The sequence below is a fragment of the Hordeum vulgare genome, chromosome 5H (genome assembly GCF_904849725.1).
Source record: "Hordeum vulgare subsp. vulgare chromosome 5H, MorexV3_pseudomolecules_assembly, whole genome shotgun sequence".
NCBI lineage: Eukaryota > Viridiplantae > Streptophyta > Magnoliopsida > Poales > Poaceae > Hordeum > Hordeum vulgare.
This window is the reverse complement of record NC_058522.1, coordinates 430,845,790-430,864,266: the sequence shown is the minus strand read 5'-3', so window position 1 is coordinate 430,864,266 and position 18,477 is coordinate 430,845,790. Positions and strand designations below refer to the sequence as shown.

General features: G+C 43.3%; 3 protein-coding genes across 4 annotated transcripts; 2 read left to right on the top strand and 1 right to left on the bottom strand.

The window, feature by feature from the left end:
* The first annotated feature begins 384 nt into the window (after positions 1-384).
* LOC123397229 lies at positions 385-1,081 on the top strand. Its single transcript, XM_045091861.1, has 2 exons — positions 385-945; positions 1,054-1,081. Exons 1-2 carry the CDS (start codon positions 438-440, stop codon positions 1,062-1,064), a joined length of 519 nt encoding a protein of 172 aa, XP_044947796.1. The 5' UTR covers positions 385-437; the 3' UTR covers positions 1,065-1,081.
* A 1,611-nt stretch (positions 1,082-2,692) lies between these two features.
* On the bottom strand, positions 2,693-3,676 carry LOC123397228 (putative gamma-glutamylcyclotransferase At3g02910). The gene is made up of 2 exons (XM_045091860.1): positions 3,269-3,676; positions 2,693-3,183 (listed from the first exon to the last, which is right to left on the bottom strand). Exons 1-2 carry the CDS (start codon positions 3,674-3,676, stop codon positions 2,917-2,919), a joined length of 675 nt encoding a protein of 224 aa, XP_044947795.1. The 3' UTR covers positions 2,693-2,916.
* A 45-nt stretch (positions 3,677-3,721) lies between these two features.
* LOC123397227 lies at positions 3,722-6,099 on the top strand. 2 transcript variants are annotated; one of them, XM_045091858.1, is made up of 7 exons: positions 3,722-3,826; positions 3,905-4,028; positions 4,329-4,417; positions 4,499-4,577; positions 4,657-4,766; positions 5,190-5,254; positions 5,848-6,099. In XM_045091858.1, exons 1-7 carry the CDS (start codon positions 3,722-3,724, stop codon positions 5,939-5,941), a joined length of 666 nt encoding a protein of 221 aa, XP_044947793.1. In that variant the 3' UTR covers positions 5,942-6,099. The 2 variants fall into 2 exon arrangements, with proteins under 2 accessions (XP_044947793.1, XP_044947794.1); XM_045091859.1 differs by lacking the exons at positions 5,190-5,254; positions 5,848-6,099 and adding an exon at positions 5,094-5,183.
* Positions 6,100-18,477: the final 12,378 nt, after the last annotated feature.

Here is an 18,477-nt window from a genome sequence, read left to right as displayed (position 1 = left end):
CTCGTTGACTCCCCCTCCATCGGCCACACTCCCTGTGCTGGCGAAGCCCTCCTTGCAGGGACACCTGCTTCTCCTAGCGGCCGCCCTCGACGCCTCCTTCTCCGACGACCCTTTCCCAGTGACGCCCCCTCTCCAGCCATCTTCTCCTAGCCTACAATGAGTCAGCAGACCCCATCGACAGGCAAGTTTTGTCCTCAGATTTGTAAGTTTTGTCCTCAGATTTACAAGTTTTGTAGAAAACAATTGTCCTAGCAAGGCAAGTGACCGTGTTCTTGTATGCTCATACGAGGGTTTTGGCTTTGATGAGGAAAACTCTTGGAAGAGACTTGGTCTGTGTTGGTGTTACTAGATTTGCCACGGCTTATCTCAATCTAAAAGGTTTGCAAGACAACAAGAAGGATGTGCTTAAACTATTCAGATCAGAGGAGCTAAATGACATGGGGTACTTAAAGAAGGACAAGGGTAAGAAAGCTCAAAAGGTTGTGCAAACTGATTCCTTTTGGAAAGGTGTTGACATTGCTGTGAATTTCTTTGAGCCAATGGCTAATGTGCTGAGAAGGGTGGATAGTGATGTGCCGGCGATGGGAGTCTTCCATGGTTGTATGCTAGATGCGAGAAAGGAAATTTGTTTGAGGTTTGACAATGATGAGAGTCGCTTCAAAGCTGTTATGGATATCATTGACAAGAGGTGGGACAACAAACTGAAGACGCCACTACATTTGGCTGGGTACTTTCTCAATCCCTACTACTACTATCCAAACAAGAATGCGATCGAGAATGATGGATCATTCAGAGCAGCGGTCATCCATTGCATTACAAGGATGATTCAAGATGAAATGTTGCAAGAAGAGATTATTGATGAACTCAACATATATGAAGAAGAGGCCCACTCTTTTGGAACGGACATTGCCACGCGGCAGAGAAGAAACAAAATTTTTGATCCAGGTTAGTACAATTTGTTTTAAACCAGTTTCAAACTTTCCCTATTTCCCATTTTGTATATGCGTAAGTATATAACTATATATCTAATAATCTATGAATGACTTGATGCAGCAAAATGGTGATTGAATCATGGCACAAAAGCACCCAAGCTGAAGAATTTGGTAAGAAAGATCCTCACATTGACATGCACCTCCTCAGCTTGTGAGAGAAACTGGTCATCATTCGAACAAGTAAGAAAGGAAACTATAACTCTAAATGCCTACAAAATAGTTTATTTTTGTTCTCATGTGTTCCTTGATTTGTTTTCATCTACACTCAATTTTTCTTCACTATGTAGGTTCATGCAAAAAAACGTAATAGACTACTCAGTGATAGGTTGAGGGATCTTGTCTTCGTCAAATTCAACGCGAGGCTGCAGCATAAGAGAGCAAATAAGAACAGGGATCCTATAGAGAAGGTTATCGATGATGTTCTGGAGGATGAAGCCAATGAGTTCATTACTGGGATCGTTCCTAATGACAATGCCAGTGAACATTTAGGTAATGAAGCTCAAGCTCAACAAGAGACTTCAACATCACAAGCACAAGGAAGAAAAAGAAAGAGGTCTGCAGTAGCCAAGAAGAAGAGGAAGAAGAGCATCCACTCTCTTCTTAACAGCATTGAAGAAGATCCCATGCTATGTTCTTCATCTTCGGAATCAGATGACCAAGCTCAAGATGAGTCTAACTATGCCTCTAGTGATTCAGATTGATGCACTGCAACTGTATGGCTGTTCGTATGTAGTTTGCCATCTTACTTTTGTTATGTGCAAGTGTGACTTTAGTCCTGCTGGTTGTTAGATTGTGCAAGTGTGCAAGTTACCTACTGTGCAAGTGTTAGATTGTGCAAGTGTGCAAGTTACCTACTGTGCAAGTGTGCCTTTTGTTGTTATGCAGTATATGTATATTGTATATATATTTGATACCTGATTGTATTATTATATTTTGTTTTTCTCATTATTTTGTAAAACCGCTAAATGATGGCATAGCCCGCTATAGCCTCTTTTAGTTGTTGGCAGAGCCGCCGCTAAATGGCGTAGCCCGCTATTTAAAACTTTGAGTAAAACAGATTAATACTTGAAGAACAATGACATTATGTAGACAAAGAAAGTCCAATTAATATGAATCAACCCCATTGTTTTATCCTTAGTGGTTGTAATACAAATACGTGACATGTCCCTTTATATCACTGGGATGAAATACTGCAAGATTGAACCCAATACAACGCACCCCTCTCATTGACGATAGATTAATCTAGTTGGCCAAACCAAATGTAGACCACAGAAATTTACGAAGTTATAATAATGATGCAAATAAGAATAAAATAATAATTAAAAAAACTCCAAAAAAATTCTCATGAATAATCTGAACATAAACCCTATAATTCATGAGATCCAAAGAGGTCCGTCAATAACGAAAAATGTTGTTGCCACATCAATCTTTCTAGTCGCGTGTGGCCATTGTCACCGCAACCGCCACCCGAGGAGAGGAATCGCGAGAGGGGAGAGTGAGTCTGCGTGTAAGAACCTAGCCAACGATTATGGTGGTGGTTTTATGCATTTCACTGTCATACGCCATGCACCTATAGGCTTCTCCAAGTTCTGCATATCGCAAGTTCTAGTATGAGAGAGAGGAGGTTTTCGCGGTTTTCACCAGCGTGGAGGTGGGTCAGTTATGAATACTCAACTCACTAGCAAAGCCTCATCACAATCTGAACAAAAACATGCTATAGATAGAATCAGTTAACGTCATCTTACAATCCTTAATGCGCACTTTACTCAAGCAGCAACTTCTCCAAATAAAAAGGTACCCACAATTCAGAAGTCGGTATGAAATGTAATGGGTGAACATAGGTGTGCATTGGATGCTAGGTACGATGGCACATCTTATTTTTCAGTCCATTCACAGAACAATCGGAAGGAAATACGGCATCGGTTCAATTCGCTGGCGGAGCGGTGGCGAGGAAGCCACGGACGGCATCCATGAGCCCGGAGACGCCGGGAGAGCGGCCACTGGGCGGGACGTACCTGCCCGCGTGCTCCATGGTGTACTCCGCGATCTCGGCCGCCTCGCCGCCGCAGCGCAGCCACAGGGCCTCCGCGTAGCTCGCGTTCGCGAAGTAAGCCTCTGCCTCCACCTCTTTAGTCGCCCCGTCAACCACGACGGTGATCCGCCGGCGCTCGTAGACGCCGAGGTGAGTGCCCTGCCGTCGAGTCGGGTGAGAATTCGAGATTGCTCAGTCTCAACTGGAAAGGAGACGTGTATTGAACCGAGAGGAGACAGGATACCTCTAGCAAGTCGAGGTCGGCGACGGCGCTGGGAGACGCGGAGTAGAGCTCGCCGGAGACCAGGCGGCCGGAGGACGGAGTCGGGGTGGGGAGGAGGAAGGGGACGGAGTAGGGCCCGATGACGAGGGAGGCTGGGGCGGCGGTGGAGGCCGCTCCGGCGAAGGGGCAGTTGAAGGCGGCGAGGCGGGGGTGGTTGGGAAACCCGCGCTTCAGGGTGCCGTACACGAACACCATCGTCGCCGCCGACGCCGACGCCGACGCCGCCTCCATTATTCCCTCGAACCTCCGTTCCTCAGCCAATCGGCTCTCGCGCAGCACTTTAATCCGGAAAAACCAGAAGGGGCTAAAAAATAACGTGCCCAACTGGACAGTGTAGATAGCCTTTTTGGGCCTCTTCCGTTGGGCCATCCAAGACAGGGAAGAAAGAGGAACCGAAGAGAGCAGGAGAAGACCATGGCCGCCGCAGCGGGCGACGAGCCGGAGACGACGGTAGAGGTGAAGCTGCGCGCCGTTGGTCCGTCGAGGCCCACCACCATCCGCCTCCCCCCGCTTATCTCGGTCGGTAACGCCCCCAGAGCACCCTCCTTCTTCTTGCATCGCCCCACCCTAATTGATTGGGGATCGGTCTCGTCGTAGGTTGCCGATCTGCGCCGCAGCGTCGCTCTCGACCGGCGTCTCCCAGAAGACCGCCTCCGCCTGGTCCTCCGGGGGACGACTCTCCCTTGGGGAGACGACACCCATGTCAACCTCCGCGACGGGGGTAAACTAACCAGCCACACATACCCCTTCTCTTTCCCGTCCTGGTTGTCGTGCTAGATGCAAAGCTCGCATCGTCCTTCATAGCTTGTGTTTTGTTCGTAGGAAATTTTGTTTCATATACTTTCCACGATTGTTAGTGATGTTCATCCACTTTTGGAAATTGGAATCACATACATACATCTTATGTGCAAGAAATTTCCCATTAGGGCAGTTAAATGGCTGTTTCACCAAGTTCTTTTTTGTGCACTTGATATATCTTGTGTGCGCTTATTTATGTCTCTTTACATCGTGATTTCTGTAGATAGCCTTATAGTGGCCGTGGCACCTAAACCACCTGCTAAGCATCTCCGCGACGATGATGATGACGACTCCGCTGATGAAGAAGAACTGGTAAGGTCTTCTCAAAATATTTCGATGAATATTGCATATCCAATCCATGCTCCATATAACAGTTATTGGTCCATCATGTAGAAGTTCAAAATACCTCAAACAACAACTTGGTGGAAGAAAAGAATTTTCATATTTCTTCGAGAAAAACTGAGATTACCCGGTAATGTATATGACACACCCTTATTTTCTGTAAAATGGTTGTGCAAATGACCAATGTGTTGTGAATTCCACTTCTGCAGATATCTTGTTGATGGCACTATTTTCTGTCACTATGAAAGCATGGATTATTATCACGCTATGGTTCCTGTTGGCGCCTATTGCTCGAAAGTATGAGGTTGGACCTTTATATGTAAGTAACTCCCTAATTTGCTTCTCCAATAAATTATTATTATAACAGTATCCGAGCTTTTCATTGTGCCGAGGTACATGTAGCATTTTCAAAACATATCTTGAGCCAGTTTGAACATACATATCAATTTCTGTCTAGTTCAAGACACGGGAAGAGTACCTGTACGTTGATTGGAAAACTAGAACCCGGGGTTTACTACCTTCCTTCAAGTTGTTTTCAATTCTTTATATTGTCCTTTAATTCATGGCTCAGCCATAGAAGTCAAGTACATGTAATCCTTTGTCAATTTCTTATGTCTAATCTCTAATGTATGGATTCTGTGTGTAGAAATGGTGCTACAGTTTCCATAGTGCAATTAGCAATGTTCGAATTGGTGCTAGATTTCAGTTTATTGACAGGTAATACTGTTTGCTGTCTGCCCAGATACTTGCGACAGGTTTCTTGATCATACTTCTTAACCTTGGAAGACGACAACAAGGTGATGTTAGGTATGTTATCTATGCCCTCCACTCTGTATTTTAGAGTGAAAAGTTGGTTTTTAATTCAGAACAAATAAACAGTATGCCCTTCACTCTGTATTTTAGAGTGAAAAGTTGGCTTTTAATTCAGAACAAATAAATATTAGCGACATAATGGTGGTCTATGCCATCGGAATAGTTTTATTCTTGCAATATAGCATATTGATTGGTATTCTGTAGTTTTACTTGTTGGATAGAAGTTCTGCAAGAGTTTCATTAGAGAGGCTGTGAAGAATAGATAAATGCTTCATCAGCATTAGTAGTAGTAATTTAAAAGCTGCCTGGACTAGTATTAAAATCTGCTCCTTTTCTTTTTGGCAGAAGCTGTGGATAAAGCAGTCATACTATTATTTCTCAAACTACAGTTGTGTTTTGGGTAGGAATAAAATAACTGAATTTCGCAAGTGCTGCTATTTACATTTTAAACTAAAAATTGAAATGACTTTAAATCTTGCGGAGCTCATGCTGATAACCAAAATTGTGCTAATGGAGAGTGTATTGGGAAGTTACACTTCATTCTCTTGCCCTTTCAAGTTTCTAAAATTGTTTTATCTTCCACGCAGTGCATACTCCATATTTAATGAAGACTTCAGGGAGATTCCAGGAACATTTAACGCGGAACGCATAGATAGAGACCTCCGGGCAGGTCAATTGTAAGTCCTTAACTGTGTTATCAGGACTGCATTTTCGAGATATTTGAGTGTGCAAATCCAGAAAAGCAGAGTTACGCACAGATATGCTGGTTTTGTAGCTGACTGAGACCTGAAAAGAAAAGTTGCCTTGCAAGTGGCAAGTGCAAACTGCTTTGGCCGTTATTGTATGCATCTTTTGGGTTTCCAGACTGCCATCTCTGGTGCGATGAGCAACACCACAACATGACAGAAATTACATACATGTGCTGATGTGCATCAGCTCTACCAGAGAAGAATTATTATCTCATGTATATTAAGTTAAAGTCTTGAGCTGATTTGACTATGTACAAGAATGCGCATCCACATCAGAAACATGAGCAGGTACATTTAGTAATGAAAGCTAGTACATTTGTACTAAGACCATATACAATGCAAGATGCTTAGAGATGTGCTTGTAAAAATAAATTTGTTTTTTCTGGGTTAGCACACAGAAAAAAAGAACATCCAACCTAACATTCCATTCCTTCCTGGGTTAGCAGCTGGTTGAAAACTTCTTAAGATGGATAAAAGTTTAGCTTGTACTCCCTCCGTCCCAAAATTCTTGTCTTAGGTTTGCTTAAAAATGAATGTATCAAAATACTAAAATGTGACTAGATACGAAGTATCTAGACAAATCTAAGACAAGAATTTTGGGACGGAGGGAGTACTTATTTTCATATATCTATCGAAGAAGGCCAAGTGTCACCCGTCCTCTAATACAGTCCCCGGTTCTCACTTGTAATCAAGCAGTAGTACTAGCAATTAGTACTTCAGCCATCCGGTCTGCAATTATGACAGACACATGAAATTAAGTACTATGAAACTATGGATGGATACCATTTCCGGCCGGGTGATGCTAACACTGGCTGATATCATGAGCATGTCTGCGCGTGGCATGTTATTTCTTCTGCTTCTTTTTTGTTATGAGGTGTGGCATCTGAAGGAAGCTATCTCTTGAATCTTGATAAGCAATAATGCAACTGAATCATTCTATGGGGTGACCAGCTCACAGCTCCACCCATTCCAATGCGCAGCTGAGGTGTGACTAGGGCGTAATGGTGATCAATCACTACAGGCTACAGAGTACCTGTGTCCGAGTTGCATTGGTGTTTTGGTATATCTCGAGCGAGTTCATGGGCAACACTGACGGCACGTATACATTTTTTTTTTCAGTGCCAGCTAAAAATGTTAGTACCAGTTAACTTCACGCTCGTTTAATTAACTTTGCATTATCATCTCTTCATCGTCATGGGCCATGACTGGAGTCAACAAAGGTCAAAACACTTTGTATATGCCTGGGTGTTATACAACGACTTCAGAGGTCAAATGACTTGTACGCGCAAAAAAGCACTTTCCAACCACAGAGTGCGCATTCTGACTGGCAGTTATCTCATCTTTTCTCGTCAGCATGATGCGAATCTAAGGTAGTGCTGTGACAGATCTGGTGCCCCTCTTACTGTAAATCGGATCTGCAGAACCTACGTTTAAAGCGCAAGCTTCGTAATTTTCGTCCACTACTCCAAACTGGAAAGGCCACCGCTGCAGCTTCACATTATAGTGTTAGGGGAAATCCAATTTGGCTCGCGGGAAATATTTTTTTTAAATGTCAAAATAATTCCAAGAAAATTTGTATGCATTCTAATGCTACCTGCAAATTTTTGGGCAAAAAGGCTAAAAAATTTGGCTTGTGCAAACTAACAAATTTGAACATCAAATCTTACCCCGAAATGTCACCCAAATTTGTTATTTTCACCGATGAAAAACCACTGCTCCATTTTGTATGAAAATTGTCAAGCATGCTTGTCACACTAACACGGACATTCACGAAAAAGTTTAGAATTGTTTGAAAACATTTCACCACTTTTTTGCGGTAATGTTAATCCGGGAGCAAATGCTCCCCGGAGCCAAAACATCCCTCCCTTGTGTTAGGCGGTTTTTCATGTCATGTGAGTAGCTCGTCTATGGCATGTTTGTGTTGTTTTCGTTTGGTTTTTTGTAATTAATTGAACAATTCTCTCTTTTTTATAAAACTTTTGCATCCATTTCAAAAAAAGAATGCTATGCATTCCTCTTGACTTTGCAGTCTTGTTAGGGCATCTCCAGTCACGCCCCCAAGAGGCCCTCCTAGACCCTTTTTTTAATTGCAGGCACTAAAAAATCACCCAGTCTTGCCCTCAGGATTTCGTTTTTGTCGGTTTGGACCGAAATTGGCGCGGTCGGACCCAGGCTGGACCTTGCGCGCTGGGGGCGCGTGGGGTCACCGAATGAAGCGAAAAGTTGCGTGGGTGTTGGATCACTAGAAGGGATGTATAGAGGGGGTGAATAGACTACTTGACAAAAATTAAATCCTAGCCTTTTCCTAATTTTAATGGTCGGTAGATTTTAGCAATTCTAACAAATCTAGTACACCCTACACATGCTAGTCAACATATATGGCAGCGGAAAGTAAAGATTATGCGCATGTAAGTAAGGAGTAGAGTTGAGGAAGATCAAACACAAAGATAGACACAGTGATTTTTTTGGCGTGGTTTCGATAGGTGGTGCTATCATACGTCCACGTTAGTGAAGACTTCAACCCACAGAGGGTAATGGCCGCGAGAGTCCATGGAGGGATCCACCACAAAGGGTCCACGAAAAAGCGGCCTTGTCTATTCCATCATGGCTTACGTCCACATAGTACTAGCCTCACTCGAGGTAGATCTTCAAGAAGTAGGCGATCTCCTTGCGTGTACAAACTTCTTGGTTCAACTTCACAACACAAAGTAGGAGGCTCCCAAGCGACAGCTAACCAATCTAGGAGGCACCACCCTCCAAAAGGTAATAGATGTGGTAGAACAATGAACTCCTTGCTCTTGTGCTTCAAAAGATAGTCTCCTCAACACTCAATCACTCTCTCATAGATTTGGCATGTGTAGAAGAGATTGATTGGGTGGAAAACAACTTGGGGAGGCTAGAGATCAAGTTTCAAATGGAGGGATTGGAATATCTTGATCTCAACACATGAGTAGGTGGCTCTCTCCAGAAATATGGATATGGCAAGTTTGTGTGTGTGTGTGTGTGTTTTCTTTGTGCTTCCTCCGTGAATGAGAGGTTGTGGAGGGGTATATATAGGCATCTCCCATAATCCAACTGTTACAACATTATTTCCCAACTCGGTGACACCGACATGAATCTCGGTGGTACCGAGTGTAAATGTGGCAACTTTTGAATTCTCGGTGAGACCGATATGATAATCTCGGTGGTATCGATATGATGACCTAGGGTAGTTTCCAAATCTCGGTGAGACCGACTTTAAAACTCGGAAATTACGATTCTTGAAATTGACACACCAGAAAGTTGGTCACTGACTTTCGGTGGCACCGAAGTGAAAGTTGGTGATACAGAGATATTAGGGTTTGGCAAAGGTTGTGTCTGTGGAAAATCGGTAGGGCCGAAATGGAATTCTTTGTGGCACCGATTTTTTATGTGTAGGTTTTGGATAGAGATTTTGTGAGAGAATTGCTGAGTATTTTTTATGGCTATCTCTAAGCACTTGGGCGACCAATTCATCATAGATACCTCACCCCCTTTTAATAGTATTGGCTTTCCTATGGACTCAAAATTTATTTCTCACAAATATAAAATGTAGAGTCCTCTTGGTTGAAGCTTGGACAATCCTATTCATTTCCTTGCATCAAGGGGTTTCTCCTCACACTCCTTTAGCCAATGCTCTGTGTGGACTATACCTGAAATATACTAGGTAAAAGTGTTAGTCCAAGAGACAATGTATGTTGTCATGAATTATCAAAACCACTAAGGGAGCATATGTGCTTTGAATCTCCCCCTTTTTGGTAATTGATGACCACATACAGTCAAAGCTTCAGATAAGCACTAGAATGTGAGAGCTTTGAGAGATACATGACTAATACAAGCTCCTCCTAAATGTGTGCAATCTTTTTTAAAGGATAGTTGCTTTGGAATGCATGTGCACACAGATAGTAGAAGGGACAAGACAAGTCATGTGAATCTTGGCTATATGCATCAAACATACGTGAATGAAAAATTTCCTTGTTCAAGACTCACTCTTGCAGACAATACGTGCAAGAGACAAGAGACCATCTTGAACAAGTATATGATGCATATACTTACCTTGAGGTTCTTGAGCATCTTAGCACTAGGAATACACTTGGGAAAACAAATGCTATATAACATAAGAGTATTCTATTGTAAAGATGCAAAGAGCTTCAAAAGTACCAAGACATGGAAGAGCTTCAATAAAGCTTCAATATGTATATGTAGGATTTAGAACTTCAATATGCCTTCCAAGAGAATTTCAAAATGTCTCCCTTAAGAATGAATATGTAAGATTACCTCTCCCCCTGAACCATAGCATGTAGATATTGGGCATAGGTATGGTAAGACAAGTTCAATCCAGTAGGCAAGAGAACTCAACAAAAAACTTTCGATATCTCTCCCCTTAATGGTAACTCTCCCCCTGAATGTGTAAGGTTTTGATATATCTCCCCCTCTGGCAGATCTTCCCTTTTGTAGATCTCCCCTTTTGGTGTAAGAATTTTAGAAGCTTTGATATATCTCCCCCTTTGGCATTAATTCCCAAAAAGGTCAGAAGTAAGCATTCATTGAGAGTAAGGGATCCTGGATTCTTCTCTCTTTGATAAGGGTTCCTTGAAATTTTCTCCCCCTTGAGTATAGATAAGAGTTCCTTGAAATACCCCCCCTGGAAATTTAGGGATACCAAGATTATACCCCCCTTTGGCATAAATGGAAGTGATCGATAATAACTTAGAAAGTCATAAAAGTGTGGGATTACTTAGAAGTTTCTCCCTTTATGGCAAAAAAATCCAGAAAATTCTCTAAGGTCTCAGGAAGAACTGAAATTCGGTGTCTCTGAGGCAATGTGGTTCGGTAGAACCGAGTTTGAAGTTTTAGCCTCTTGGAGAAATCGGTAGGACCGATTTGCCTAGATTGGAGAGATCGAATTGCAATGAAAATCAACGTATCAACTCAAAGAGACAGAAAATATCCAAAAACTGTGAAAAATAAAAGATATTTATTTTGTTTTTGAAATATATACATAAATGTAGATGAGAATTGAATGGTTCCAAGAAAGCATGCAACAAAAGTCTGAACCATACAAGAATCTTCATCTAGATGTTGGGCGGTGACTAGGTCACCTATATTAGAGTATATTGACTTGAGGAGTCAAGAAAGAATGCTTAATCATAGGTCATAATCATCGCTGAGCGCAAAATGGTGTTACCATTTTTCGATTAAGTATTTTAATGTCTTCATTTCACTTGAGTTGCTTTACCTCATGACTTGGTGTAAAGCTTTATCAAGGATACGAGTACATGCCTTCAAATGATGTTGATGATGTGGCATGTCGGTGAACTTGTTGTGGATGCTCAACGTTGATGAAGATCATCTTGTGTTTGGAGCTATCCTCGTCATTTTGGTTCACTTTTCACCTACATTGGTTAGTCATGCAAGGAAGAACAGAATATATCTAAATGACAAGTGTGAATTTATCATTATATAGTTGTCAAGGATATGATTTGTTGTCTTCTTCCATCATATCCGAAGAAAGGGTTGTTAATACTTGGCCATGACAAGATTGCTTTTGATGTGAATTGATGGCAATTTTGTGAAGTGTTGTTCTTCCAAGTACCCACACAAGGTTAGATGCAATAATAGTTTTCCAAGATATAAGATAGTGTCATATCAATAGTATCATGGAATAATCAAGTAAGCTCACGCCCTTGCATGCATCCGAGTGAGTCTAGCTCAAGTTTTAAGCATTGATGATGTTCAACTCACTCTTGAGCTGACAACAAACTTTCTCATCAAGTGGCTTGGTAAAGATATCAACCAATTGTTTGTCGGTACGAACATGCTTGAGATTAATATCTCCTTTACCAACATGATCACGAATGGAATGATGTCACACTTGAATATATATAGTTCATGAATGTTGCATTCATTATCACACAACAATGGAACGTGTTTCATATGAAAGCCTTAATACTTAAGAGTTTTCGTCTGGGGAACGTTGCATGGGAAACAAAATTTTCCTACGCACACGCAATACCTATCCATGGTGATGATCATCTATGAGAGGGAGAGTGATTCTACATGCCATTGTAGATCGCTAAGCGGAAGCGTATATAAAGTGGTTGGTGTAGTGGAACATCTTCGTGATCCAGATCGCAACCCGTCCCACGATCTCATCACGATCCGTACCGATCTAGCGTCGAACGAACGACACCTCCGCGTTCAGCACACGTACGGCTCGGTGATGTCTCCTCCTTCTTGATGCAACAAGATAGGAAGGAGAAGTAGATGGGGTCTCAAACAACACGACGACATGGTGGAGATGATGGTGGAGCAGTGCCAGCAGGGCTTCGCTAAGAGCTGCCGGAACCGATCTGAGGAGAAAACGGAGTTATGGGAGAGGTAGGGCTGCCACTGGGGCGTGGGAATTGATGTGTTCAGCCCCTCCCTCTCCCCCACTATATATAGGAGGCTAGGAGGAGGGTTGGGTCGCAGCCCTAGCCCCTCCTCCAAGGAGGGGGTGTGGGCCTAGGGAGGTTTCCTCCCTCCCCGAGGCACTTAGGAGGTGCCTTCCCCTTTACGGATTCTTCCCTCCCAACCGCATGGGCCCTTGGGGGCTGGCCCAACAAGGCTTGGACGCCCCCTTACAGCCCATGCACGTCCTAGGGGCTGGAGGGACCCTTCCAGACTCCTCCGGAACCCTCTTGAACCTTCCAGAATCTTCTCGGTACAATGCCGATAAAACCCGAAACTTTTCCGGTTGCCAAAATAGGACTTCCCATATATAAATCTTTACCTCCGAACCATTCTGGAGCTCCTCCTGACGTCTGAAATCTCATCCAGGACTCCGAACTACATTCGGCACCAACATACATATCCCAATACTACTCTAGAATCACCGAACGTTAAGTGTGCACACCCTGCGGGTTCGAGAACTATGCATACATGACCGAGACACCTCTACAGTCAATAAAAAATAGCGGGACCTGGATGCCCATATTGGTTCCTACATATTCTACGAAGATCTTTATCGGTCGAACCTCTATGTCAAGGATTCAATTAATCCCGTATATTGTTCCCTTTGTCCATCGGTATGTTACTTGCCCGAGATTCGATCGTCAGTATCTCCATACCTAGTTCAATCTCGTTACCGTCAAGTCTCTTTACTCGTTTCGTAATACAAGATCTCGTGACTAACTCTTTAGTCACATTGCTTGCAAGGATTATTATGATGTTGTATTGCCGAGTGGGCCCCGAGATACCTCTACGTCACACGGAGTGACAAATCCGAGTATTGATCCATGCCAACCTAACAGACACCTTCGAAGATACCTGTAGAGCACCTTTATAGTCACCCAGTTATGTTGCGACGTTTAATACACACAAGGTATTCCTTCGATGTCCGGGAGTTGCATGATCTCATGGTCATAGGAACAGATACATTGACATGCAGAAAACAGTAGCAATAAACTGACACGATCATATGCTATGTTCATAGTCTGGGTCTTGTCCATCACATCATTCTCTTAATGATGCGATCCTATTATCAAGTGACTACACTTGTCTATGACGAGGAAACCTTGACCATCATTGATCAACGAGCTAGTCAACTAGAGGCTCACTAGGGACAATGTGTTGTCTATGTATCCACACATGTATTTGAGTTTCCAATCAATACAATTCTAGCATGGATAATAAACAATTATCATAAACAAGGAAAAATAATAATATAACCAATTTATTATGGCCTCTAGGGCATATTTGCAACAAGATAAGGATACTGAGTTTTGTTTCTTGGATGACCGAGACTCAAAAGATCTCCCAAGAAATTGACATGTACGCAAGGTAGATTTTCTATTAACCTTCTCTCCGACATAGTCCGAGTTGGAATAGCCATCAAGATTAAAAGTAGATCCCTTGGGATACCATATGCCAAAGTTTGGTGTATGTATCAAGTATTAGACAATTTTTTTCACATCCTTTAGATGACACTCCTTAGGTGTCGCTTGATATCAGGCGCACATGCAAACACTCAACATGATATCGGTACGGGAGGCACATAGATATAGCAATGAACTGATCATTGATGAATAAACCTTTTGATCAACCGGTTTGTCCTCCTTAATGAGGTCAACATGCCCACTAGTAGGCATGTCAGTTTTCATACCTTTGCATTCTTGCATCTTGAACTTCTTGATCAAGTCCTTGGTGTACTTGGTTTGAGAGATCAACGTACCTTCTCTCTTTTGTTTGATTTGCAAAACAAGGAAAAATTTCAGCTCACACATCATAGACATCTCATAATTCTAGGACATCAACCTTCCAAACTTCTCACTAAAATGTGGGTTAGTAAAATCAAAGATAATAACATTGAAAGCACATATGCCCCCTTCGTGGTTTTGATAATTCATGACAACATACATTATCTCTTGGACTAACACTTTTACATAGTATATTTCAGGAATAGTCCATAGAGAGCATTGACTAAAGGATTATGTGGAGATGCCCCTTGATGCAAGAAAGGAATAGGATTGGCCCAAGCTTTGAGCTAGAAGACTCTTCATTTTATATTTGATCACTTTTGAGTCCACAGGAAAGCCAGTACTAGTAAAAACGGGTGAGGTATTAAAATGAACTGGTTGCTCAAGTGCTCAGAGATAGCCACCAAAATACTCAGTCATTTTTCCAACATAACTATTATGTCCAAAGCACTATTATGTCCAAAGCCTCACACTCAAAATCGGTGCCACCAACTTTATCATTTTGGCACTACCAATTTTCATCTCAGACAGAACCCTAGCCAAACCTACCAAATTGGTGCAACCGAAATTGTATCGGTGCTGCCGAGTTTAGGTGACCAACTTTTTGTTGCCTCGTTACACAAAATCAGAATTTCCGAGTTTGAGTATCGGTGTCACTGAGTTGTGTCATCTGACTATTAGCCACCTTTTCGGTGCAACCAAGTTGTGTATATCGGTTTCACCGAGACTCAAAAGTTATTGCCTTTAGTACAAGTCGGTACCATCGAGTTCATGACTTTGGTGACATCGAGTTGGTCACATTAGGTATAACGGTTGGATTTTGGGGACAACCTATATATACCCCTCCACCTGCCTCTCATTCGTAGAGGAAGCACTCAGAACACACACTTCATTGCCAAATCCATTTTTCTGAGAGAGAGACACCTACTCATGTGTTCAGACCAAGATATTCCAATCCAATCATTTGAAACTTGATCTCTAGCCTCCCCGAGTTGCTTTCCACCAAATCAGTCTCTCCAACCCATGCCTATTCTGTGAGAGAGTGATTTTGTGTTGAGGAGACTATCTTTATAAGCACAAGAGCAAGGACTTCATCGTTCTACCACACCTATTACCTTTTGGAGAGTGGTGCCTCCTAGATTGGTTAGGTGTCGCTTGGAGCCTCCTACTTTGTGTTGTGCGGTTGAAAAGGATCGAGATGGACCTAGATGGGGGTGAATAGGTACAATTCCAAATTTTAATAATTACTAAGCAATTTTAGGCAAAAGTGCGGAATATGAGTGTAGGCCTAATAATTGCTACGACAAGGAGTAAGCTATTTAGAGTGAAGTAAGACAAGCGGTAAACAATAATCAAATACAAGTACGTAATAAGGATTAACACAAGTAGAGAGTTAGGGTTAGGAATAACCGAAACTCCAAGAGAGACAAGGATGTATCCCGATGTTCACTTCCTTGGAGGGAAGCTACGTCACCGTTAGAGGGGCGGATGTTACCACGAAGGCACACCAACGCCACGAAGGTTCACCCTATTCTCTCTTTGAGATAACTCCACGAAGGCGTTTCTCAACCACTAGTGGTAAGCCTTGAGGTGGCTTCCAAACCTTCACAAACTTTCCGAGGAAATCACAATGGTTTGATTCCTCTCCGAAGACTCCTACCGCCTAGGAGTCTCCAACCTCCAAGAGTAACAAGATCTCGGGGATTGCTCAAAACTTGCTCAAATCACAAATCACTTTGGTGGGAAGGAGGAGAGGGAGACGATCTATCTTTTGATTGGAACAACACTCAAAGGGACTCACAAATGCTCTTGGGATCTAAGATTTGGTGTAGACAAGAGTGAGTGAGAAGAAAGGTGTTCTTGGATGTATTCTAGCTGTGTTGAACACCCTCTCACGAAGTGGGTGAGGGGTATATATAGTGGGGAGTGTAAAACAGCCGTTGGGGACACTTTAAGTCACACAGGGTCCGGACGTCCGACAGTTCTCGGAAGTCCGGGCGTCTGCAAGGGGTCGGACGTCCGACAGGGGTCGGTCGTCCGAGGACTGTAGCTATGACTGGAAACACTGTGAATTGAACAGCGACCGGACGTCCGGAGAAGGCCGGAAATCCGAGTTATTCGACTCAACTTCTTCTGGTGGGAGGTTCCGGATTTCCGAAAAGGGACGGACGTCCGGCCCTCGGACGTCCGGAGGGAGCCGAAAATCCGAGTTATAGAGCTCATGTTCTTCTGGTGCAGGGCTCCGGATTTCTGAAGCTGGTCGGACGTCCGGCCCTCGGATGTCCGGAGGGAGCCGGAATTCCGAGTTATATGACTCAAATACTTCTGGTGGAGGGCTCCGGATTTCCGAAGCATGTCGGTCGTCCGGCCCTCGGACGTCCGGAGGGAGCCGGAAGTCCGAGGCAATAGACCTGTTTTGAGATAGGAACAGAGTAGAGAATATGTGGTATTGGGAAGGATAGTGAAGATATGGTATGAGCAAGTTTATCGCAAAACCTGTGATCCCCTCTTAATAGTGCGGGATCCCTATACTCAATAATAGTAAACTCAAAAGGATAGTCTACATCATCTTTTCTCAATCCCGAGCCTTCTTGAAATATAAATCCCGATCTTCTCAGACCACCTTTGGCACATAATTCTCAATCTACTAAAGTACTTGCCATCCTGAGATACACTCAACAAATAGGATTAGTTTCCTATGTATGTGTTGTCATTAACACCAAAAGTCGATTAGGGGCATAGCATGCACTTTCAATCTCCCCCTTTTTGGTAGTTGATGACAACATATACATAGGTCTCAAAAAGATTTAACATACATTATAGCCTAGGAGATATTTAGTACGGAGCTCCCCCTTAGTATGTGCATGATAAAATATCGGAGCTCCCCTTTAATGTGTTTATCGAACATATAATGCATCAACATGTAAAGATAATATATCATCATAGAAAGACAATAGATCATCATAGAAGTAGTGGAGCAAAACATAATAGTCTATGATGATATCATAGCAATCCATAGCAATCACAATCATTCATAAGTAGCCATACATGAGTTTATCCATTACATTAAATCTCCAAAGACTAGAAAACTACGATACATTACTCCCCCTTTGGCACCAAGTACCAAAAAGGGAGGCACCAACAGCACCAACCACGCTCAGAGCTCATCAGCATCATCATCAGCATCATCACCATCGTCAGGCAAGCCTCTTCCACCAGCCTCGTCAAGGAAATCAGCCCACTCAGGACCAGATGGGAAGCCAAAGTCAGTAGGAGGAGCAGCAGGAGGGGCCTCATCATCACTCACATCAAGAGCGCCCGAGGCTCTCAGACGATCCTTGAGGGCATTCTTGGAGGAGACTAAGCGAGAAACCACATCATGGGTTTGACCACACTGGAAAGAGACGGCCTTCATCATAGCAGAATGTGCCTTTCCAAGGAATTTGGCAATGCGACCGAGAGGAGCGGAGCTAGATGAGGGGGTGGCTGACCGGGCAGCAGTGCGGCGAGTGGATGTGGAGGATGGGGCTTTCTTGGGAGCATAGTTATCCGCCATGTGAGCGGGAATGACCCACTTGCGATGTGTGTGAGTGACAGCCACAGAGAAATCAGCAACATGATTAATAAGAGCCTGGATGAAGGGGGCATGAGGAAAGGCTCGCTTGTACTGAAAGCTAGCAAGCCGAATCTCATGCCATAGAAAATGAGGCACGTTAATTTTGCTCTTGGGGTGCTCGTACAAGTGAGACATGATGTCAATACAATAGCCACTGCAAGAGCCCTTATCACCCATCTTGGGATAGATGGTGCGGATGAGACACTGAAAAATGATGAAGTAAGGTGAGCGCCAGATGGATACCTGGTTAAGGTCCTTCATGCGTTCATCCGCATCAAGCTCACTTAGTGGTTTGAGAAGATACCCACACGCCTCAATGGACTTAGGCGCATGGTTAGGATCATCCCTATGTACTTTGAAGCCGGAGTTGGGGAAACCAAGTGCGGCAACAAATGTATCATAAGAAGCTGTGAAGCGAACATCAGAGGTGATCCAGCTAACAGTGTGGTTTGGAGCAAAGAAGCATGTGGCATAGAACTGGTGAATGGCAGCAACATTAAAGTCGCGATGAAAGGCAAATGGAGCAGCAAGCCCCGATGCCTCAATAAGCTCAATGGCACCCGGGTATTTCGCCGGGTGCATGCGAATATGCTC